A 25,148-nucleotide genomic window follows, 5' to 3' on the forward strand; every position below is an offset into this window, starting at 1 on the left:
GCACCTTGGTCGCATTTCAACGACAGCCGTTACAACATCCCTGTTAGTGAGCATTTCTCCTTTGCCAAGATAATCCAGCCACCTGACAGGTGTGGCATATCAAGAAGCTGCTTAAACAGCATGATCATTACACAGGTGCACCTTGTGCTGGGGACAATTAAAGGCCACACAAAAATGTGCAATTTTATCACAGAACTCCATGCCACAGATTCCTCAAGTTTTGAGGGAGCATGCAATTGGCATGCTGGCTGCAGGAATGTCCACCAGAGCTGTTTCCAGATCGTTTAATGTTCATTTCTCTACCATAAGCTGCCTCCAACGTTGTTTTAGGGAATTTGGCAGTACGTCCAACCGGCCTCACAACTACAGACCACATGTAACCAGGCCAGCGCAGGACCTCCACATCTGGTCTCTTCACCTGCGGGATTATTTGAGACCAGCCACCCGGGCAGCTGATGAAACTGAGGAGTATTTCTGCCTGTAATAAAGTCCTTTTGTGGGGAAAAACTAATTCTGATTGGCTGGGCCTGGCTCCCCAGGAAATGGGCCTGGCTCCCAAGTGTGTGGGCCTATGCCCTCCTAGGCCCACCCATGGCTGCGCCCCTGCCCAATCATGTGAAATCCAAAGATCAGGGCCTAATGCATTTATTTCAATTGACTAATTTCCTTATATGAACTGTAACTCAGTAAAATTGTTGAAATTGTTGCATGTTGCGTTTATATATTTTTTCAGTATAAGTGATTTGTTATTCAAACACTGTTTATTTTATTTATTTATTTATTTCACCTTTATTTAACCAGGTAGGCAAGTTGAGAACAAGTTCTCATTTACAATTGCGACCTGGCCAAGATAAAGCAAAGCAGTTCGACAACATACAACAACACAGAGTTACACATGGGGTAACACAACATACAATCAATGATGCAGTAGAAAAAAATAAGACTATATACAATGTGAGCAAATGATGTGAGATAAGGGAGGTAAAGGCAAAAAATGCCATGGTGGCAAAGTAAATAAAGTATAGCAAGAAAAACACTGGAATGGTAGATTTGTAGTTTGAAGAAAGTTCAAAGTTAAAATATAAATAATATGGTGCAAAGGAGCAAAATAAATTAAATAAATAAATACAGTAGGGGAAGAGGTAGTAGTTTGGGCTAAATTATAGATGGGCTATGTACAGGTGCAGTGATCTGTGAGCTGCTCTGACAGCTGGTGCTTAAAGCTAGTGAGGGAGATAAGTGTTTCCAGTTTCAGAGATTTTTGTAGTTCGTTCCAGTCATTGGCAGCAGAGAACTGGAAGGAGAGACGACCAAAGGAGGAGTTGGCTTTAGGGGTGACCAGAGAGATATACCTGCTGGAGCGCGTGCTACAGGTGGGTGCTGCTATGGAGACCAGTGAGCGGAGATAAGGGGGGACTTTACCTAGCAGGGTCATGTAGATGACCTGGAGCCAATGTGTTTGGCGACGATTATGAAGCGAAGGCCAGCCAACGAGAGCGTACAGTTCGCAGTGGTGGGTAGTATATGGGACTTTGGTGACAAAACGGATGGCACTGTGATAGACTGCATCCAGCTTGTTGAGTAGGGTATTGGAGGCTATTTTGTAAATGACATCGCCGAAGTCGAGGATTGGTAGGATGGTCAGTTTTACGAGGGTATGTTTGGCAGCATGAGTGAAGGATGCTTTGTTGCGAAATAGGAAGCCAATTCTAGATTTCACTTTGGATTGGAGATGATTGATGTGAGTCTGGAAGGAGAGTTTACAGTCTAACCAGACACCTAGGTATTTGTAGTTGTCCACAAATTCTAAGTTAGAACCGTCCAGAGAAGTTATGCTGGACGGGCGGGCAGGTGCAGGCAGCGATCGGTTGAAGAGCATGCATTTAGTTTTACTTGGAGACCACGGAAGGAGAGTTGAATGGCATTGAAGCTCGTCTGGAGGGTTGTTAACACAGTGTCCAAAGAAGGGCCAGAAGTATACAGAATGGTGTCGTCTGCGTAGAGGTGGATCAGAGATTCACCAGCAGCAAGAGCGACATCATTTATGTATACAGAGAAAAGAGTTGGCCCAAGAATTGAACCCTGCGGTACCCCCATAGAGACTGCCAGAGGTCCAGACAGTAGGCCCTCCGATTTGACACACTGAACTCTGTCAGAGAAGTAGTTGGTGAACCAGGCGACGCAATCGTTTGAGAAACCAAGGCTACTGAGTCTGCCGATGAGGATGTGGTGATTAACAGAGTCAAAAGCTTTGGCCAGGTCAATGAATACGGCAGCACAGTATTGTTTCTTATCGATGGCGGTTACGATGTCGTTTAGGACCTTGAGCGTGGCTGAGGTGCACCCATGACCAGCTCTGAAACCAGATTGCATAGCGGAGAGGGTGCGGTGGGATTCGAAATAGTCGGTAATCTGTTTGTTGACTTGGCTTTCGAAGACTTTAGAAAGGCAGGGTAGGATGGATATAGGTCTGTAGCAATTTGGGTCAAGAGTGTCACCTCCTTTGAAGAGGGGGATGACAGCAGCTGCTTTCCAATCTATGGGAATCTCAGACGACACGAAAGAGAGGTTGAACAGGCTAGTAATAGGGGTTGCAATCATTTCGGCAGATAATTTTAGAAAGAAAGGGTCCAGATTGTCAAGCCCAGCTGATTTGTAGGGGTCCAGATTTTGCAGCTCTTTCAGAACATCAGCTGAATGGATTTGGGAGAAGGAGAAATGGGGGAGGCTTGGGCGAGTAGCTGTGGGGGGTGCAGTGCTGTTGAATGCAGTAGGGGTAGTTAGGTGGAAAGCATGGCCAGCCGTAGAAAAATGCTTATTGAAATTCTCAATTATAGTGGGCTTATCGGTGGTGACAGAGTTTCCTATCCTCAGTGCAGTGGGCAGTTGGGAGGAGGTGTTCTTATTCTCCATGGACTTTACAATGTCCCAGAACTTTTTAGAGTTGGAGTTGCACGAAGCAAATTTCTGTTTGAAAAAGCTAGCCTTGGCGTTTCTAACTGCCTGTGTGTATTGGTTTCTAACTTCCCTAAAAAGTTGCATATCGCGGGGGCAGTTCGATGCTAATGCAGAACGCCACAGGATATTTTTGTGTTGGTTAAGGGCAGTCAGGTCTGGGGAGAACCAAGGGCTATATCTGTTCCTGGTTCTAAATTTCTTGAAAGGGGCATGCTTATTTAAGATGGAGAGGAAGGCATTTAAAAAAAATAACCAGGCATCCTCTACTGACGGGATGAGGTCAATATCCTTCCAGGATACCAGGGCCAGGTCGATTAGAAAGGCTTGCTCGTTGAAATGTTTCAGGGAGCGTTTGACAGTGATGAGTGGAGGTCGTTTGACCGCTGACCTATTACGGGTGCAGGCAATGGGGCAGTGATCGCTGAGATCTTGGTTGAAAACAGCAGAGGTGTATTTAGAGGGCACGTTGGTTAGGATGATATCTATGAGGGTGCCAGTGTTTGCGGCTTTGGGGTTGTACCTGGTGGGTTCATTAATAATTTGTGTGAGATTGAGGGCATCAAGCTTGGATTGTAGAATGGCTGGGGTGTTAAGCATGTCCCAGTTTAGGTCACCTAGTAGCATGAGCTCTGAAGATAGATGGGGGGCAATCAGTTCACATATGGTGTCCAGAGCACAGCTAGGGGCCGAGGGGGGTCTATAGCAGGCGGCAACGGTGAGAGACTTGTTTTTGGAGAGGTGGATTTTTAAAAGTAGAAGTTCAAATTGTTTGGGTACAGACCTGGATAGCAGGACAGAACTCTGCAGGCTCTCTCTGCAGTAGATTGCAACACCGCCCCCTTTGGCCGTTCTATCTTGTCTGAAAACGTTGTAGTTAGGGATGAAGATTTCACAGTTTTTGGTGGACTTCCTAAGCCAAGATTCAGACACAGCTAGGACATCCGGGTTGGCAGAGTGTGCTAAAGCAGTGAATAAAACAAACTTAGGGAGGAGGCTTCTAATGTTAACATGCATGAAACCAAGGCTATTACGGTTACAGAAGTCATCAAAAGAGAGCGCCTGGGGAGTAGGAGTGGAGCCAGGCACTGCAGGGCCTGGATTCACCTCTACATCCCCAGAGGAGCAGAGAAGAATAAGTATGAGGGTACGGCTAAAAGCTATAAGAATTGGTCGTCTGTGACGTCCAGAAGAGAGAGAAAAAGGAGCAGGTTTCTGGGGGCGATAAAATAGCTTCAAGGTATAATGTACAGACAAAGGTATGGTGGGATGTGAGTACAGAGGAGGTAAACCTAGGCATTTAGTGATTATGAGAGAGATATTGTCTCTAGAAACATCATTGAAACCAGAAGATGTCATAGCATGTGTGGGTGGAGAAACTGAGAGGTTGGATAAGGTATAATGAGCAGGGCTAGAGGCTCTACAGTGAAATAAGCCAATAAACACTAACCAGAACAGCAATGGACAATGCATATTGACATTAAGGAGAGGCATGCTTAGCCGAGTGATCAAAGGGTCCAGTGAGATTCAGAGAGCTAGCCGGGCCATAGGTAGTAAGCTGGTGGAAGATGGGAGGGAGGTCTGTTTTTAGCCACCTCGTGCGTTTCCGTCTGTGGGTTAGTGGGGTTCCGTGTGGAAGGGGGGACCTGTCCAAGTTGGCAAAATAGTTAGTTATAGTGGCCCAAGAAAAGTGTCCGATAGACCTATTCAGATCGCAGCCGAAAAGACAGCTAACGATTAGCCGGCCGCAGATGGGCGATCAGGTTACGTCGCGACGGAGGGGCCAGTTGGATAACTCCCTCGGGCAGATAACGTCGGTGGTCCAGTCGTGAAGACCCGATGGGGCTCCGCATCGGCAGTAAAACGGGTCAGGATAGGTGAGTTGTAGCCCAGGAGACACTTCAGCTGGCTAGCTCAGGAATAGCCCACGAGTGGCTGACGGAACTCTTCAGCTGGCTAGCTCCGTAATAATGTGTGTTAATTCCGTGACCGACGTTGCCAATAGTCACTCAGGTAGCAGCTAGTTAGCTGCAAGATCCAGGTGTAAATGTCCAGAGCCTGCGGTAGAAATCGGGGAAAGGAGAGAGAATAGGTCCGATATGCTCTGGTCTGAGTCGTGCTGTACAAAAACTGGCGATAGCTTTTCGAGCTAATGGATAGCTGAGGACAGCTAACCGTGGCTAGCTGAACTTCAACGTTAGCCAGTGAAAATGGCTAACCTCTGGCTAGCTTCTGTTGTGGAATTCAGATGAGGTAAATAATACTTTCTTTTTTTTAAATTGGTGAGGCGGGTTGCAGGAGAGTGCTTTGAGGTTGAGTATTTAGAATAAAAAATGTAAAAAGATAAGTGAAGAAAAAATATGTAAATATATTTATACACGGGACACGACAGGACGTCTGAACTGCTACGCCATCTTGGATCGAAAACTGTAAGTCATGTTGTACTGGACAATCCTTAATAATCCAATTATTAGCTATAATAAAGGCCTATTTAAAATGAATAAAGAGCAAGTTACACAAGAAACAGACTCTTGATGTATACAACTGAAGTTCCATATAGACTTCCATATATGAATGTCGGCTGTATAAAATGGAATTGTAAATTGCAAAGGGGCACACCTCCCCACACCCTTGAGCAAAAGCATATAATGTTTGCCTGAAACTAAGGATTTGTGTAGTTTGATGACATAATAAAATGATTCATATATATGTCATACAACCAACATTCAAGTCTGATGTAAACTATTTATGTAACGTTTGTCGTCGGGAGACGAGGAAGCGGACCAAAACGCAGCTGGGAGCGAACACATGTTTATTTAACACACTAGAATTAAACATGTACACAAAATCAAGGAAAAACTGCCAATACGTTACGTGCTCAAATAACGAGACAACAACCCACAAACATCGTGGGGGAAAAGGAACTTAAATGTGATTCCCAATCAGACTTCACAAGCGACAGCTGTCTGATTGGGAAATCACCCCCGAGCCCAACATGGAAATAAAACACAAAGGCTATAACCAAAACATAGAAAATAAAGCATAGAAATGCCACACCCTGACCAAAATAGCAGAGTTCACCTGGTCAGGGCGTGACAGTACCCCCCCCTCCAACGGTGCGTACTCCCGGCGCACCAAACTAAAGTCTATTAGGGGGGGACCCGGGTGGGCGCCTCACCCTCGGTGGAGGCTCTGGCCCCGGGCGTGTTTCTCCCCCTGCCTCCACCCTAGCCCTACCCCTCTGGCCCGGACTGGACCACTGTGGAGCGGCATGCTCAGGCTCCGGAGCGGAGCCGTCGACCGGAACATGATTGGGCACCGGTGGACCAGACACGGGCCGTGCCGGACTGTGGACACGCACCGTGGGCTTGGTGCGGGGAACAGGAACGGGCCGGACAGGACTGTGGACACGCACCGTGGGCTTGGTGCGGGGAACAGGGACGGGCCGGACAGGACTGTGGACACGCACCGTGGGCTTGGTGCGGGGAACAGGGATGGGCCGGACAGGACTGGGGACACGCACCACTAACCTGGTGCGGGGAGCAGGGACGGGCCGGGCCGGACTGGGGACACGCACCACTAACCTGGTGCGGGGAGCAGGGACGGGCCGGACAGGACTGGGGACACGCACCACTAACCTGGTGCGGGGAGCAGGGACGGGCCGGACAGGACTGGGGACACACACCACTAACCTGGTGCGGGGAGCAGGGACGGGCCGGACAGGACTGGGGACACGCACCACTAACCTGGTGCGGGGAGCAGGGACGGGCCGGACAGGACTGGGGACACGCACCACTAACCTGGTGCGGGGAGCAGGGACGGGCCAGACAGGACTGTGAACACGTACTGGTGACCTGAAGCGTGGAGCCGGTTTAGCCACTCGTCCTGGCTGGATGCCCATCCTAGCACGGCATGTGCTGGGCATGTCCACCGGACGCACTGGGCTGTGCGGGCGCACTGGCGACACAGCGCGCAACTCTGCATACCATGGCTTGGTGCGGGGAGCAGGGACGGGCCGGACAGGACTGGACTGGGGACACGCACCGTGGGCTTGGTGCGGGGAACAGGAACGGGCCAGACAGGACTGTGAACACGCACTGGTGACCTGAAGCGTGGAGCCGGTTTAGCCACTCGTCCTGGCTGGATGCCCATCCTAGCACGGCATGTGCTGGGCATGTCCACCGGACGCACCGGGCTGTGCGGGCGCACTGGCGACACAGCGCGCAACTCAGCATACCATGGCTCCTCCTCCAGATCTTCCCTCTGCAGGTCCTCAATCAAACGCCTCATCTCCTTCTCTTCCGCCGTCATCCCCCACGAGAGCAGTGGTCTGGGCTCTTCCTCTGCCCTTCCGGACCACCCCATTAGCCCCCCCCAAAATTTTCTTGGGGCTGTTTTCCGGGCCTCCTCGACCGCCGCCTGCGACTCCGTCTACCGGCTGGCTTTTCCTCCTCGACCTGGGAGTCCGTCCGCCAGGGTCCTTTCCCCGACATGATCTCCTCCCAGGTCCAGAACTCCTTTCCCTCGCGAGCCCATCTCTCGCGCTCCTTTTCCTCCCGCTGCTTGGTCCTGGTTCGGTGGGTTGTTCTGTAACGTTTGTCGTCGGGAGACGAGGAAGCGGACCAAAACGCAGCTGGGAGCGAATACATGTTTATTTAACACACTAGAATTAAACATGTACACAAAATCAAGGAAAAACTGCCAATACGTTACGTGCTCAAATAACGAGACAACAACCCACAAACATCGTGGGGGGAAAAGGAACTTAAATGTGATTCCCAATCAGACTTCACAAGCGACAGCTGTCTGATTGGGAAATCACCCCCGAGCCCAACATAGAAATAAAACACAAAGAAAGGCTATAACCAAAACATAGAAAATAAAGCATAGAAATGCCACACCCTGACCAAAATAGCAGAGTTCACCTGGTCAGGGCGTGACAATTTATGTAAACAATTAGTTTCAGACAAACATTTTATGGTTTGGCTCATGGGTGTAAGGATGTATGCCCCTTTGCGATTCATAATATAGTCTCATAGAGCCAACATTTATACACTGAGTGTACAAAACATTAAGGATACCTTCCTAATACTGAGTTGCACCCACATCCATAAGATTCTTAGTAGGCATGTATTCACAAGACATAAAAAAACCTAATCAAAACAAGAAATCCCTCATATTTGTCTTTCAACTTCTCCCTCATGAACCTGTCCTGTACTGTTGCACCGATGAGAGAGCGACCTTATTGGTGCCGCTGTTGTAGTCATTCCCTTTAATGCAAGTTATTGGTCAGCGACTACGCTGAGTGTAGAAACATTATGAACACCTTCCTGATGTTGGGTTGCAACCGCTTTTTTTCCAGAACAGCCTCAATTCGTCGTGGCATAGACTATGCAAGGTGTTGAAGCGTTTCACAGGGATGCTGGCCAATGTTGACTCCAGTGCTTCCCACAGTTGTGTCAAGTTGGCTGGATGTCCTTTGGGTGGTGGACCATTCTTGATACACATGGGAAACTGTTAAGCGTGAAAAACCCGGTTCTTGACACAAACCGGTACGCCTGGTACCTACTACCATACCCCATTCAAAGGCACTTAAATATTTTGTCTTGCCCATTCAATCTCTGAATGGCACATACACAATCCATGCCTCAATGTGATTGAAGTGGATTAAACAAGTTACTTATCAATAAGTGATCATAGCTTTCACCTGGATTCACCTAGTCAGTCTATGTGATGAAAATAGTTCTTAATGTTTTGTCCACTCAGTGTATATGGAAGTATAGTTGCTAATTATATACGTCAAATGTTTTACTTGCATGGTGGCTGTATGGCACATGAGGGGAGGTGTGCCAATGAGGTAATGTCTGGAAAAAAAATTATACAAGTAAAGATATGGTCAGTTCTGAGTAGGGAACACCTATTGAGGTGCTATGTCCTTATTAGTCCCACATTGAGACAGCTTACTAAGAGTCTGTTTATTTTGTAACTTGATAATTATTAACTATAAATATGCCTTTATTATAGCTAATAATTAGGATATTAAGGATTGGCCACTACTACGTGACTTATAATGTTTGAATAACAAATCACTTAAGGCCTAATATATGGCTAATATAATATAAGCTACTTACAATACCAGTAAAAACTTTGGACACACCAACTGATCCCAGGGTTTTGCTTTATTTTTGCTCTTTTCTACATTGTATAATAATAGTGAAGACATCAAAACTATGAAATAACACATATGGAATCATGTAGTAACTAAAAAAGTGTATATCAAATATATTTGAGATTTGAGATTATTCAAAGTAGTCACCCTTTGCCTTGATGACAGCTTTGCACACTCTTGGCATTCTCTCAACCAGATTCATGAGATAGTCACCTGGATTGCATTTAAATTAACAGGTGTGCCTTGTTAAAAGTTAATTTGTAGAATTTCTTTCATTCTTAATGCGTTTTGAGCCAATCAGTTGTGTTGTGACAAGGTAGGGGTGGTATACAGAAGATAGCCCTATTTGGTAAAAGACCAAGTCCATATTATGGCAAGAACAGCTCAAAAAGAGAAACGACAGTCCATCACATGAAGGTCAGTTAATCCAAAAAATGTCAAGAACTTTGAAAGTTGCTTCAAGTGCAGTCGCAAAAACCATCAAGCGCTATGATGAAACTGAGTCTCAAGAGGACCGCGACAGGAAAGGAAGACCCAGAGTTACCTCTGCTGCAGAGGATAAGTTCATTAGATTTGCCAGCCTCAGAAATTGCAGCCCAAATAAATGCTTCACAGAGTTCAAGTAACAGACACATCTCAACATCAACTGTTCAGAGGAGACTGTGTGAATCAGGCCTTCATGGTCAAATTCCTGAAAAGAAACCACTACTAAAGGACACCAATAAGAAAAAGAGACTTGCTTGGGCCAAGAAACACGAGCAATGGACATTAGACCAGTGGAAATCTGTCCTTTGGTCTGATGAGTCCAAATTTGAGATTTTTGGTTCCAAGCTGTTTCTTTGTGAGACACAGAGTAGGTAAACGGATGATCGCCGCATGTGTGGTTCCCACCTTGAAGCATGGAGAAGGAGGTGTGATGGTTTGGGGGTGTTTTGCTGGTGACACTGTCTGTGATTTATTTAGAATTCAAGGCACACTTAACCAGCATGGCTACCACAGCATTCTGCAACGATACTCCATGCCATCTGGTTTGCGCTTAGTGGGACTATCATTTGTTTTTCAACAGGACAGTGACCTAACATACCTTCAGGCTGTGTGTAAGGGCTATTTTACCAAGAAGGAGAGTGATGGAGTGCTGCATCAGATGACCTGGCCTCCACAATCACCCGACCTCAACCCAATTGGGATGGTTTGGGATGAGTTGGAACCCACAGAGTGAAGGAAAAGCAGCCAACAAGTGCTCAGCGTGTGGGAACTCCTTCAAGACTGTAGGATAAACATTCCAGGTGAAGCTGGTTGAGAGAATGCCAAGGGTGTGCCAAACTGCCATCAAGGCAAAGGGTGGCTACTTTGAAGATGTCACGTCCTGACCATAGTAAGTTGTTATTTTCTATGGTAGAGTAGGTCAGGGCGGGACAGAGGGTGTTTGTCTGTTTTGTGTATTTCTATGTTTAGTTTCTAAGTTTTGTATTTCTAGGTTAGTTTTTGTTTGGCATGAGCTCCAATTAGAGGAAGCTGTTTGTCGTTGTCTCTAATTGGAGGCCATATTTAAGTTGATGTTTGTCTCACTGGTGTTTGTGGGTGATTCATTTTGTGAAGTAGTGCATACCTGCTCTGTGTCACTGCTTCCTTATTTTGTATTCCAAGTTTATTGTTTATAGCATTAGTTTAACTATTGAAATAAAGATGTGGAACTACGATCGCGCTGCGTATTGGTCCGATCCTTCCGAAAGCCATGACAGAAGAATCTAATATATTTTGATTTGTTTGACACTTTGTTGGTTACTATATGATTCCATATCTGTTAGTTCATAGTTTTAATGTCTTCATTATTATTCTACAATGTAGAAAATCGTAAAAATAAAAGACCTTTGAATGAGGTCCAAACTTTTGACTGGTACTGTATATACATACTTATAAACTCTGGATTATTGGCTGATATTTGTACCTTAAAATAAAGATTTACCTGAATATTACACAAATGTTTCAGGTTAATACAGGTTATTATCAGGATTTGAGAATTACCAAACCTTAATGGTTGTGCACAATTTTGTTTGACAGTTGATAGCTACTGGAATTGATACAATGCTTATTCTATCATCAATAAAACTGTGGTCTGTTCAACGTTGAGAGTTCTTCAACAGGATTTTGAACTAACAAACTTTCTCTGGTGGTAGGACTCATGTGGTGAAAACAGGGCATCTGACACCCACCCATAACAACAGGCCTAAGGCCATCTGACTCACACACACTTCCATCACCTGAGCTTCTTCATTGCCAGCAATTAGCTTTCAACATCTGCCTGACATTTTAATTCTGTATGGACACGTCAATAGTGGAATCCTCCATTCAGGGCCGTCTCTAACAGGGTGTCAAAGCCAGGCATGGACCCCCCAGATAGAATGTGTGCCACCCCAGTTTTGTTTCCCCATCAACATAACAAATGGTATATGAATTACCCTGCTCGGTTTTGCCAATGTAGCACTGCTGGGCCTGCCAGCAGCACAGATCGGGACAAAGGCTATATGCTGGGTGTGTGCTCATGATCTGAGGAGGGGTGGGGGAGAGGGAAGTAATAATGTCATGTTTAGTAGTTAAAATCTAAAAATGTATTCTGATTTTGTCACGTCCTGACCCGTATAAGGGATTATTTGTTATTGTAGTTTGGTCAGGACGTGGCAGGGGTGTGTTTGTTTTGTGTTGTCGGGGTTTTTGGGTTGTGTTCTATGTTTTGTATTTCTATGTTCTATTTTCTAGTTTTTCTATTTCTATGTCTAGTTTATTGTTTTGACCTTCAATTGGAGGCAGCTGTTCCTCGTTGCCTCTAATTGATGGTCCTATTTAGTAGGGGTGTTTTTCCATGGGTTTTTGTGGGTAGTTGTTCTTTGTATAGCCAGTAGCCTTACAGGACTGTTTCGTAATTTATTTTTTTATTTTTTTATTTTTTAAATATATACGTGTTTAATTTTCTTCTGCAATAAAAAAAGATGAGTATATACGTTCCCGCTGCGTTTTGGTCCAATCCCTACGACACCCGTGACAGATTTGGCACCTAGCAATGCAATGTCATAAGGTACTGCCTTCATTACCTTTACCCAGGGCAGGTTTTTTTTCTAACAGAGGGGGAAAAGTTGTTCACTTTTGCAGACAGCTACAGCTAACAATAGGCTAGCTAGTAGGTACTAGATTCATTACATTTTGGTAATAATAATTATAGCTAGTTGGCTAAGCTTTCAGCAGCATGGATATCTGAAAATGGCTGAGCACTGTCAACAGCAAAAAATCTGAGGACCACCATGTCGAGAGCGATGCCAAGCTCACCGACCAGCCTGCAGCAGGCCCAACCACCAAGGTTGAGGAGCCTAGCATCAAATCGAATACCCGCCCATCCCCCAGGCTGCCTGCTGACCAACAAGATCGAGAAGAGCCAGGGCCTAGCACTAGCAGCACGAGTGTAACATAACAAGCACCTGCACCTCCGTTACCCCAGACACTAGCGCCTGACGACCTGTTGAATCTAACAAAAACTGATCGAATGGAAGCATAGTTTATTGTGGCTCGCAGCCTCACACATTCTTGGAAAGTGAAACCACCACAGCCAGCAACAACAAATGGACCCCACTCGGTGTTCTTCAAAGATACAGCGGCCCTTTGTCAACAATGCTGACAATGCTGAAACATTATTAGCATTTTTGGGGCATCTACAGCAATGTGTGAAAATTCGTTCTCCACCCTGAACAACATACTCAGTGAACACAGACTCTGAACACAGAGCATGCTACATCAACGAAAAGCCCAGCTTGTCCAGCTGGCATTTAAGAGGGACCTGACAAGTACATTTTGCCAGGAAGGAGAATAGAATTATAAACTTCTCATGAGGAGCATCGAGGAGGCTGCAACTCTTCAAAATGGAAAGCTACAACCTTTATGGCCCTTTTTTATTCATTGGTTTCCTCGCATGTACACCTACTGGTTCTTTGGGTCATTTTTGAATGTAATGTATAGTTTAGTCCTTTGCTTTGTACTTCAATGCGTCTTTTAGATTTATCTCTGATTCTTAATGTCATTAGGCTACTTGCTTTTGCGGGTCTAACTGCCATTGAAAGATATACACATTTGCGTTATTTGATGGGTATAAGGACAATGACCTGTGGTGTGTGTGTGTGTGTGTGTGAAGCTCTCACACACAGAAAATATTGCGCATCTGGAGAAGTGGCTATTTGTGTAGTGTCACAAATTCGACAGCAATGTAGCCTCTAATTCTAATTATTGAAGTTTACGCTATGAAGCCTGTAAGAATCTTTGATAGCCTAGTGGTGCTCATTCTGTTGAGCTGATCTGTGCGTGTTGGTAGGCGCGTACACTTGTATGTAGTAGTGGGGAACATATCTTTTTGGTGTTATTCTATAAAACAATGGCTGTTGATGTGTATGGCTACATTTCATATACATTTTTGTACATTTTGAACATTAGTAGGACCAATCTACCTTGTTTTATTAGAGCTCTAAAGCAATACTAGTTGTGCTTCCAACATGTATTTAAAATTCCCTCTCAGGTATGTTATCCTGAAGCTGGGTCTGCCTCCACTGAACTTCCTCAGTTTAGTTTCCCAGACTGACAGTGATTCACCCAAGCATCCGCTATTACTTTTAATGGCTTCAGTATGATGGGACCTATACACTGAGTGTACAAAAAGGAGGAACACCTGCTCTTTCCATCACATAGACTGACCAGGTGAATCCAGGTGACAGCTATGATCCCTTATTGATGTCACCTTAAATCCACTTCAATCAGTGTAGATTAAGGATTTTTAAGCCTTGAGACAATTGAGATATGGATTGTGTATGTGCACCATTCAGAGGGTGAATGGATGGGCAAGACAAAAGATTAAAGTGCTTTTGAACAGGGAATGGTAGTAGGTTCCAAGCGGACCGGTTGAAGTTTGTCAAGAACTGCAACGCTGCTGAGTTTCCCACGTGTATCAAGAATGGTCCACCACCCAAAGGACATCCAGCCATCTTGACACAACTGTGGGAAACACTGGAGTCAACATGGGCCAGCATCGATGTGGAACGCTTTCGACACCTTGTAGAGTCCATGGCCCAACGAATTGAGGCTGTTCCAATGGCAAGACGGGTTGCAACTCAATATTAGGTAGGTGTTCCTAATGTTTTGTACAATCAGTGTATATGTAACACAATAAACAAAATTACTTTATGTATAAATTAATTTGTGGTCCATAAAATCATATTCGTCGCCAAACCCACTGGCTCCAGGTCATCTATAAGTCTTTGTTAGGTAAAGCCCTGCCTTATCTCAACTCACTGGTCACCATAGCAGCACCCACCTGTAGCATGCGCTCCAACAGGTATATTTCACTGGTCACCCCCAAAGCCAATTCCTCCTTTGGCTGCCTTTCCTTACAGTTCTCTGCTGTCAATGACTGGAACGAACTGCAAAAATCACTGAAGCTGGAGACTCATTTCTCCCTCACTAACTCTTAAGCACCAGCTGTCAGAGCAGCTCACAGAACACTGCACCTGTACATAGCCCATCCAACTACCTCATCCCCATACTGTTATTTATTTTATTTATTTTGCTCCTTTGCATCGCAGTATCTCTACTTGCACATTCATCTTCTGCACATCTATCACTCTAGTGTTTAATTGCTATATTGTAATTATTTTGCCACTATGGCCAATTTATTGCTTTTACCTCCCTTATCCTACCTCATTTGCACACACTGTATATAGTGTGTGCAATATATGTCTATTGTATTATTGACTGTATGTTTGTTTATTCCATGTGTAACTCTGTGTTGTTGTTTGTGACGCACTGCTTTGCTTTATCTTGGCCAGGTCGCAGTTGTAAATGAGAACTTGTTCTCAACTAGCCTACCTGGTTAAGTACAGGTGAAATAAAAAATAAAATAAAAATACACAATTACATGTAATCTAATTATATCCTGTCCTAATATAATCTAATTTAGAACACAAGCCAGTATTATGTTCTATCTACACTAATGATCATTCACTCTTTTTCTCCCCCCTCTCTCTGATTTGCGTGCCTTTAGCTGCCAGGCAGAACCGTGCCTTTCTTATCAGGCTGTGTGGTGCATGACCAGGCCGGCTCCTGTTGGACTATATTGGGAACCAGGGTAACTAATGTCCCATCACAGTAGAGGACAAGGCTATCACGCAGAGTCAAGGGCCTGCTCCCTAATTCCCCCGACAGACAGGGTGTGCATCCCAAATGGCAACCTATTCTCTTTATAGTGCACTACTTTTGACCAGAGCCCTATTGGCCCTGGTCAAAAGTAATGCACTCTAAAGGTAATAGGGTGCCATTTGAGACGCAGACAGGATGATCTATGGCCCCTCCCGGCCCAGGCCAATTAGAACGGGGCGCCAACGTCTTTATTTGCCTGCCAATGTCAACACTGGCACAGCCATGATGCTGATTTCACTCATATCTCCCAGGACTCACACTGCACCGTATAAATTCATGTAGGCTAGCAGCCAGGGGTCAATTGGGTATGGCCCTAGCTCAACACCAACAAATAATTCCAATCAAGATTAAAAGGCAAATGGAGTGTAGCGGTATAAATAGCTGGCTTTAGGACCATGCGGTAGGCTCAGAGCAGGGCGGGAAGGCTGTTTGCCCAGCTGGCTGGCTTTAGGACTATGGATGGTGTATCGACACAGCTATGCAGTGAACAGCGCAAAACAGTGCAGAGGAAGATGGCTAGGTAAATTATGTTTAACTTGACATGAAACTAAATTAGAGTTTTTGATCCCGGTGTTGAGCTAGTGCATAGCAGCTAATTGCTGTATGACATGTGTTTGTAGAATGTTAAGTCCACTGTTGACTGAGGTGAATGAAGTTACAGCAGCCAAGGTAATAATGTCTGGAGTCAATTTTTATTTTCTTATTTTTTTATTGTGTAGAAATGCAGTAAATGAGCTTCAGTCATCGCATAAGTCATCCATGGGGGGTGAGAGCCAGCATAAGTCACATAGCATATATCAACTCAATGATGTCTGAGGCAGCTCAACCCACATGGCCAACTTTGATTGGGCCGCCAGAAGACAGACCCTGTATATCAGTGAGGCTCCATCACCAGGATCCGATATGATGAGTATCCGACAGCTCTCCTCTTCAGGAGTTGATTGTGTTTCCTCAAAATGACTCAGAAGGTCACAGGCTCATATGATGTCATACATGTAGGCCTTGGTGCTGTCCCAGTGGAAGCCTGACGGGGGAATCTGTCAGTGATCAATGTGAACCAATGTGTTTTTTGCGGTCAGCAAGCAGGCGTCTGTGGTCGAGATGGACTGTGTAGACTTGATAAATCGTTGCCTTCACTGGAACAACAAATGTTTGGAGAGACAGAACCCATCCCCCCATCTCTCCCCGCCTTGCCGCCCAACTCCCCAGGCCAGAGAGACTGTCTGCCTCCCAAATGGGTACACTATTCCCTATATAGTGAGCTTCTTGGGTTCTGGTCAAAAGTAGTGCACTATGTAAAGAATAGGGTGCAATTTGGGATACATCATATGACAATGCTGTGTGCGGGTTGCCTCCTTATTTAGTGGTGTTGCTGCTGCTGCTGAGAGCCCAGAGCATTGAACCGTTGCTTAGCTGATCTGTTTGGGTTTCATGGCATGACCGTCTCTTGGCAGACGAAGGGCTGCGTTTAGGCTATCTCTGGCAGGGCCCCTCCATCAGTCCCAGCACCGCATCCAGTGGAAGACAGAGAATAGAACTAAATGTTTGACTTTGGAATAAAGTTTACTTAGGGCTGTGAATTTGATCTGGGATAGACCATTGCCAAGTGTACTAAAAGCACACAGACACAATACAGGTGTGTTCCTATGAGATAGGGAGTTTATAATTTCATAAACAGTTGTGCACCTTGTGTAACCGATAAATGTAAACACAGCTATTTTTGGAGTAGAAATAATTCTGATTAATCAACTAAAGTGTTCAACTGATGCTCTGTTGAATGTTCTGTAGTATTTGACATTTTTTACTTTTGGGATAACAAACTGAATAACAACCCACCAACTTACAACCTCGTTTTTGCTTAAAATCCATCCTGAATGGATGGAGTAGATATCACTACCTTCTTTGAAGATGCATGAACCAGGTCAACAAACATCAACTTTAATTGATTTGGACTTATCCAATTGATTGGAATCCAGCTTCATCAACGTCTTCACATTGTGATCAGCATCAAGTCAAACAGGGCAAATGTTACATTATGATTGCAAAGAATGACGTAAGGCTTGCTTCACATTTAATTTGCTCACTTTTTACTTTCCACACAGCTTTTGAGAGAATAAAGAGGGAAGCTGGTATGAGTGATGAAAGATGGGATGAGAGGATTGGCTGAAGAGCAAAAGGGTATATTCTGATGAAGGCTTTTTTTGTTCCCAAAATTATTGTAGAATGAATGGGTGGGGTAAAATGTTCTGCTCAGGATGATCTTTTACAAGGAAATACTCTGCATGGTAATCTGCAAAGAAGCAATGGGTGCATTTATTTATGTCACCCTATTAACATTGTTCATCCACAAATGTTCCAAATAACTGTTTTATTAAAAAAATATTCATATATAATAATAATAATAATAATAATAATAATAATTACAACCAAGACACAATCTGCCAACACGTCTACAGTCTGTCACTTTTCATTAGGACTTTATAAGAACCATGGCTTCAGTTAGCTGACTAAATTCCTCTTTTGAAAACAATAATTTTGTTTTGATAGAGTCTCAAATACAACAGCGCTCTATTGTTTTATGGTATGGAAGAAAACAGAACGGTGACAATTAATTGAGTACAAATGTATTCCCATCAATTTCTATTTAAGGTCCCTCCATCAATCCTATTACTTTCAGACGTGTCAGTGTCTGTTTCTCAAGAGTTTAAACAATATCTCTGAAGTGCCTAAGTTGCTAGAAAGTCCTGAGATGGTCCCAATGTACTATTTATTTCACCACCACTGTGATTACAAGACATGTTTGCCCTCAAATCGTGTCATGTCTCAGTCTGAAGTCAGGAGATTCAATCCATCTGAATAGCCTGAATATAAATATTTGAAAATCAGAGGCAATTTCTGGGTTATGCACAAATGATCTTACATTGTTAGAATATTTGAGTAAATTGTGCTCTGTCCCAGGCAACTTTGAGAATCAGCATAATAACTTTAATCAACTGGTATCTAAACTTTCCACTCCTTTAGTGTTCTTCCACTTATATTACCCTCTCTTTTATGTATGCCACTTCTCTTGTACAAGTGTTTGATTCGTTGGCTGGCTGTGCATGTTAATGAGATGGGACAGAGATGGTTTTTAAAAGCTGCTGCTCAACAACATATTGGGATAGACGGCAAGCAGCGTGAAGTCCGAATGACGTTTCTGAACTGAGCTCGCTGTACGTACCTACGGAGTTCGTGAAAACTCAAGAGTATTCGGAAGGCTAGAAATCAAACGTTGTACCTCTTGTCATCTCCTAAAATTAAAGGGCGAATACCAAGATATAGTCGATTGAGTGAGGTTTAGTTGGGGTAACCAGCCGGGAGGAGGTCCGAATTTGAGGTTCCTTATCAGCAGACGAGATGCATCGTTGTACAACGGCAGCGTTGCTTTTGTTAGTTATTGCCTTATATTCCCTCCACACAGAAGGTAAATATATATTTATATTTGAGCAACGTCAAACTTATGTGAAGGAGCCAGACCCTATTGAAACTTATCGGAAATAGTATGTGTTCAGCCGTTAAACATGTTAATCTGATGGTAATGAGTTTTTTTTTTTTTATTATGTTGTGCAGCCGAATTGCTCCTGTAATGTTTTACCATCTCCAAATCTACTCCCTTTTGGCAACAGTATAGGCTATTGTTGTTCATAACAGTTATATTACTGTTTTTGTTTTGTACAATTGTGGCTTTGTTCGTTTATTGCGTTAACCACTCAGCCACAGTCTGAAGCCAGGCTACGTTGTATAAATGTTATCCTTTTAAAGGTTTTACATTTCACCAAATTCATGATGGTTGTTAGCCTTTTATGCTAACCGGCGTTGGTCTTTATCTGATTTGTTTGGTTCACGTGGTTGATGAGAATTGTAATGCCCGGTGTTGAGGAATTGGAGATGACTATTGATGAGGGAGCCTGGAAGATGTGGGTCACACGTTTCAAAGTAAGCACGAGCCTGCTACAGCGGTTCACCGGACCACCTGCATGCGTGTTAAACAGTCTCAGTGGCGGTGGGAATCCGCAAGCCTTGATTTACAGTGGAGACAATAAGGAAGTTTAATGGTTTACAATAGTTACTGAGTCCTATTCAATCGTTCTCTTTGTTCGTTTTTCATACAGGTTAAGAACTACACCAGACAATCTGTGAAGTCGAAAATCATAACTGATCAGTTATTCTCATTAGAAAATATAGATCTACTGATGGTTAAAAACGTTCAGACCAACGTGTTCAGTTGACCTCAATTTTATTGTAACATGTCTGTTTTATTTATTTTACAGCCTACAAGTGCAGGTGCACAAGAAAAGGGCCAAAGATTCGCTACAAGGATGTGCAAAAGCTGGAGATCAAACCCAAACATCCTTTCTGCCAAGAGAAGATGATATTGTGAGTCATTTCTGTGAATCATTTCTATCCTGCTCTCTCTCGCTCTCTCCCTACAATGTTTTTTTTGTCTGCTTGTCTCAGAGATGTCAGTCACTCCTTGTGCTATTCAGTTTGTTTACCAAATGCACAAACTTTTATAAATATTCACTCCCAATTTTCTAATCTCATACTATATCAAAGCAGCTGATTGACCTATTCATATATTTATATGGAATCTAATAACTGATATTTTGAGAACCTATTAGCTTAAAGGTGTTACACATAGTATTTTTTTGAATTGGAATACTGTATATCTGGTGCTAATAGTGGAATGATAGTGTTTCACAGTATTACTTACCCGCCAGTGTTGTGATTGGCTGTGATATTCGCCTATTGATTTCTCCTGCCGGACTTTGTGGCTGTTGTCTAGTGGAAATCGCTGTATCATTTCGTGGTTGCAAAAATTCTATGCTTTTCGCTCCAGTTTGTGAGAAAACAAGCACAGAATAGTGTAGGGAATCATTGTACCATCTAAATCGCTGTGAAATATTATTTTCCATAACAGAAATACAGTTTTTACATCTGTTTGAAGCCGGTAGACAAATTAAAGTTTTGTTTTTTGTCCACCTGCTTCAAACAGCTGTAAAAACTATATTTATTGTTATTAAAAATATTTCACTGCGATTTAGATGGTACAATGATTCCCTACACTATTCAGTGCTTGTTGTCTCACACAAACTGAAATTGAGCAAACAGTGTAGAATTTTTGCAACCAGGAAATTTGTGATTTCCACCAGATAACACAGCCACAAAGTCAGAACCCAGTTTGAGAACAGATGCTGCTCCGGTGGGAGAAATCAATAGGCATCCAATATGGACTTTACCTCTTTAGATATGAGTGACTTTCTAACTCTCTTTTTGAGGGTTCCAAATGGAATTGAATCACCCTATACTATTGCTTTCCCTTTCCAAAATAGATGCTGATCTCACGTTTTTAGTCATTTTCAGTGGAGGTGGCGCTTACTTTTCAACAACAAAAAAAATCACATACTCTTTCGCCATCTGTAGTTCACTTGAGGTATTGCATAGATGTGTTCCCATGAACGGAAAAACCAAAACCATGAATTCAAATGTTTTTCTGTCCCGTTGTCATGGATTATAGTACATTGCTCTTGATTTTATCAAAAGGCCTTAGGGTCCATCCAACAAAGATTTGTTGGCTCCTTGGACCATTAAACTGACATTTATTGCTGGGTCTTATATTCTGGGGGCAATGTGATACATTTTAGTTGAACACCGAACAGTTAAAGCTGGTCTATTTGCATAAAATAGTGGCCACTGACCTAAGTGAAAAATGAGACTCAGCGGGCTCCGGAAACAGTGCCCCTTCTCTCCTTTGTTGGCTGGCATGGCTCACGTCTCAGAATTTAACATTCTGCGGGGCCACCTCCACTGTCACAGCAGTGCCTCCAACTCCGACCAAGAGTTAGAAATTAACCAAATTATCCAAGGCCTCTGTTGGCTGGGCAGGTGAATAATTAATTAAGAAGCAGAAAAACTATAAGAGATTGATTTGAAAAGCCCCTGCAGAGCTCTGGGCACAACACACAGCACATGTCACGGCTGGCTCAAAAATGCCATACAGACGGTCTCTCCAACTGCTGCTCTGAATGTCAATGGGTTCATCTAGCCAGGCTCAGAGATCATGTATACCCAGTGCTGTTTTTAAAGCCTATTCATGCAGTAATGTGGATTAGCTGTTTTCTCTTACACACACTCTCTCTCTCCCCTCTCCCCTCTCTCCTCTCTCTCCTCTTTTGTTCGTCAGTGTCACCATGGAGAATGTGGCGCGCTTCAAAGGTCAGGAGTACTGTCTGCACCCCAAACTGCAGAGTACCAAAAACCTGGTCAAGTGGTTCCGGATCTGGAAGGATAAGCATAGGTGAGAGGTCATCCCACTCCATGATTTGAACGGCCCCCACCAGAGGGCAATACCGTCTGTATTTCGATGTAATTTCTCCTACAGCGGAAATTCTTGTTTAGGTTCCACCTCCGAAGAATGATGCAGGCTGTTAATACATATTCCCGAATTGGGGGAGGGAAACATTGTGGTGATTTCCACATGGAGTGGAGAAATAACAATAAGTAACTGACAGCTGTCAGTGTAGCTAGCTAACATGCTAACCTTATCTACCTAGCTAATGATATCTGTTGCTACAGCATATTCCAAATATTAGCCAGCTGGCTAGGCTATGGCTGCTTCTGGAGCTGGATTTGTCATAAGCATTTAGGGACAACTTCACCACAGATGGGTAGGGAAAACCAGTATCTTTGACTTCGCCATCTATTATCTGCAAGTGTTGGCGTTTTCCATAAGTTGTAGCTGTGAATCTGCCAATACAAAGAATAAGATGAAGCTCTGGTAATATGGATAGCCTAACTATTGAACAGTTTGGACTAGAGGCCAGGGTGACAGCCAAGGCACATTTATTGTGGTGATTTTCACCAAAAATGTACAACTACGGCATTAATGTTTAGCTACTTAAAAAAATAAAATATATCTATATATATATACTCTGCTAAAAACGTACATATTTTGAACACTCTCCCAAGTCACAACTTCAGCAGACAAGTCTCAAATTTCTAGCCACAAGCATAAACTAGCTAGTTGGGAAAGGCTCATCAGGACGACTGACTGAACAGACTAAACTGAATCCATTCGTCTACACTCGACTCTAACTACGCGACATGCGTCGTCAATTTGGGCACCAGGTGTCCCCGTGTAGCATCTCCTGCTATGGAAAGTATGGTTATAGGAATCTATATAGCTAAGTAATCATGTACTGTATATTTGGCTGTATTTAACAACATTTTCCCTTCTCTCTTAGCAGGGTGTATGAAGCTTAAACCATGGATTATGTGCACAAAGGGAACAAGTGGAAAAAAACGCCATTAAGACTGTTTTTATGAAGTACAAGACATAATCTCCGAGCAATCAGTACTTCGTCTTGGAATGAGATTTATCACGCATATAAGAGATTTCTAGTTTGCTGGTGCCGTTTTAGTTGGCCATCAGGCTAATTATTGTTACTCACTTAAGTCATTTCAACTCTAATAATGGTAGTATTTCTCCAATGCCAACGTTCAAGGCTGTTTACCAGTGGATTAGGATACTGGAGGAAATACTGTGAGAAAGGTCCTTGATGAATCTGGCCCATGTTGTTTTTTTGGATAGGAGATGTTAGCCCTTGAACCTTCTGTTTGTTCCAAGGACTATTGTATGTCGATGTCTTGTAACATAAAGGGGTCATGGGATTCTTGTTATTGTATACTGCTACTTCTGTATCTTGGTGTGCTTCCAGAAGTGTTAAACACAGCATACTGTATACATGTGTAGGGAACATGATGAAGGGAATTATTAATTACAGACCAAGCACCCAAATGTATGACAATAATTTTGTAAATTTGAGTCCATTCGAAGAGAAGAGAAAATTGGACACAAGAGAAACACACCCAGGTCAATGTGTAGTCATTTTAGATTTCATTGGTGCCATGCCATTCCCATATGCAATCATTAAGTTGTAGTTTATTATGAGCAGTATATAAAGTCAACATGTTAATTTAGATCTTGTAAGACATATATTTTCTGTACCTGATATGAACAATTGTAAACAGCAATGGTATTATACGTTGTCCATTTACTCTCATTTGTATCCTTGTCCTGATGTCTTCTGTTTTCTTATGGTCTATTCCACAAAGACTGGAGTTCATCAACATGTTTAATTTTAGAAGAAAGTCTTCATCACCTATGGAAAATAAACCTTTTAAGAAATATCTCATTGTACCCCTCATAAGAATCAAGACATTCAATCATTACATTTTTTTAATAAAAAGTGGTTAATTATAGAGCATGTTCATGATATTATCCAACACTTTTTGAATGATGACCTTTGAAAAGGTGTGATTGTTTTGTAAGCTATTGATATACGTTGCTACAATGACAGTTGAATTTTTATTTCACCAAACAGAATGCTCAATATACATTTTCTTCAAAGAATGTGCATTCCTCTTGTTTAATATATAAATACAAATGTTGTATTCTACTGTGAGAATTCTTCTAAGACTTTCTAGTGTAATTTATTGTGTTACTGTTTTGCTATTTAAATGTTCATTCGGTAACAAATGTTAAGTATCTGTGTTTGGACTGACTCACCAAGCACACATTCAAAATATTCCAAGGAGTGTGAATCAACAAGCACAGCAATAAAAAACACTGTCTGAAAACAGTCCTTTCATTGTTTCCTTGATATTTTATCTTAATTGCTAAATCAAAATATTTTCACTCCACACATGAGCTTTCAGACAGCCTAAATATAAAAATATCAGTCCATATGTTATCGCTAGAAGGCGCTATGTGCTCCCCAATGAACTGGGATGGAATTAGCGTTCTTCTAGCAGCAGGATATTTTGCTGGCAACTCAATCGTGGATCATTTCTTTCAAAATAAGACTCACCATGCAAAAAAATGTTTGCACTCTAGTACAGCACGGCTGTGGAAAAACAGCATTGCAACCACATTTGAAAAGTAAATGGATAATTTGATGTATTATTTATACCAGTATTTATTTTGAAAGTTTACACAAATACTGGTATGTTGAACGCTATTGTCAAATCAAATTTTACTGGTCACATACACATGGTTAGCAGATGTTAATGCGAGTGTAGCGAAATGCTTGTGCTTCTCGTTCCGACAGTGCAGTAATATCTAACAATTAATATAACAATTCCACAACCACTACCTAAAACACACATCTAAGTAAAGGGATAGATTAAGAATATGTACATATAAATATATGGATGACCGAGGGGCATAGGCAAGATGGTATAGAATACAGTATATACATATGAGACGAGTAATGCAAGATATGTAAACATTAAAAAGTGGCATTATTAAAGTGACTAGTGATAATTTATTAAAGTGGCCAATGATTTCGAGTTTGTATGGAGGCAGCAGCCTCTCTGTGTCAGTGATTGTTTAACAGTCTAATGGCCTTGAGATAGAAGCTGTTTTTCAGTCTCTCGGTCCCAGCTTTGTGCACCTGTACTGACCTCGCCTTCTGGATGGTAGCAGGGTGAACAGGCAGTGGCTTGGGTGGTTGTTGTCCTTGATGATCTTTTTGGCCTTCCTGTGACATCGGGTGCAGTTGGTGTCCTGGAGGGCAGGTAGTTTCCCCCCAGTGATGCATTGTGCAGACCGCACCACCCTCTGGAGAGCCTTGCGGTTGTGGGCGGTGCAGTTGCCATACCAGGCATTGATACAGCCCGACAGGATGCTCTCAAATGTGCCTCTGTAAAAGTTTGTGAGGGTTTTAGGTGACAAGCCAAATTTCTTCAGCCTCCT

General features: G+C 43.1%; 1 protein-coding gene across 2 annotated transcripts; it reads left to right on the top strand.

Annotated features, from left to right (window-relative positions):
• The first annotated feature begins 18,488 nt into the window (after window positions 1–18,488).
• On the top strand, window positions 18,489–24,033 carry LOC115174769 (C-X-C motif chemokine 14). Of its 2 annotated transcripts, none has more exons than XM_029733660.1 (4): window positions 18,489–18,815; window positions 19,663–19,768; window positions 21,576–21,689; window positions 22,639–24,033. In XM_029733660.1, the coding sequence occupies exons 1-4, from the start codon at window positions 18,749–18,751 to the stop codon at window positions 22,652–22,654; spliced, it is 303 nt and encodes a 100-aa protein (XP_029589520.1). In that variant the 5' UTR covers window positions 18,489–18,748; the 3' UTR covers window positions 22,655–24,033. The 2 variants fall into 2 exon arrangements, with proteins under 2 accessions (XP_029589520.1, XP_029589509.1); XM_029733649.1 differs by having other exon boundaries at window positions 18,490–18,815; window positions 22,636–24,033.
• Window positions 24,034–25,148: the final 1,115 nt, after the last annotated feature.

This window comes from Salmo trutta, chromosome 3 (genome assembly GCF_901001165.1).
Source record: "Salmo trutta chromosome 3, fSalTru1.1, whole genome shotgun sequence".
Classification (NCBI taxonomy): domain Eukaryota; kingdom Metazoa; phylum Chordata; class Actinopteri; order Salmoniformes; family Salmonidae; genus Salmo; species Salmo trutta.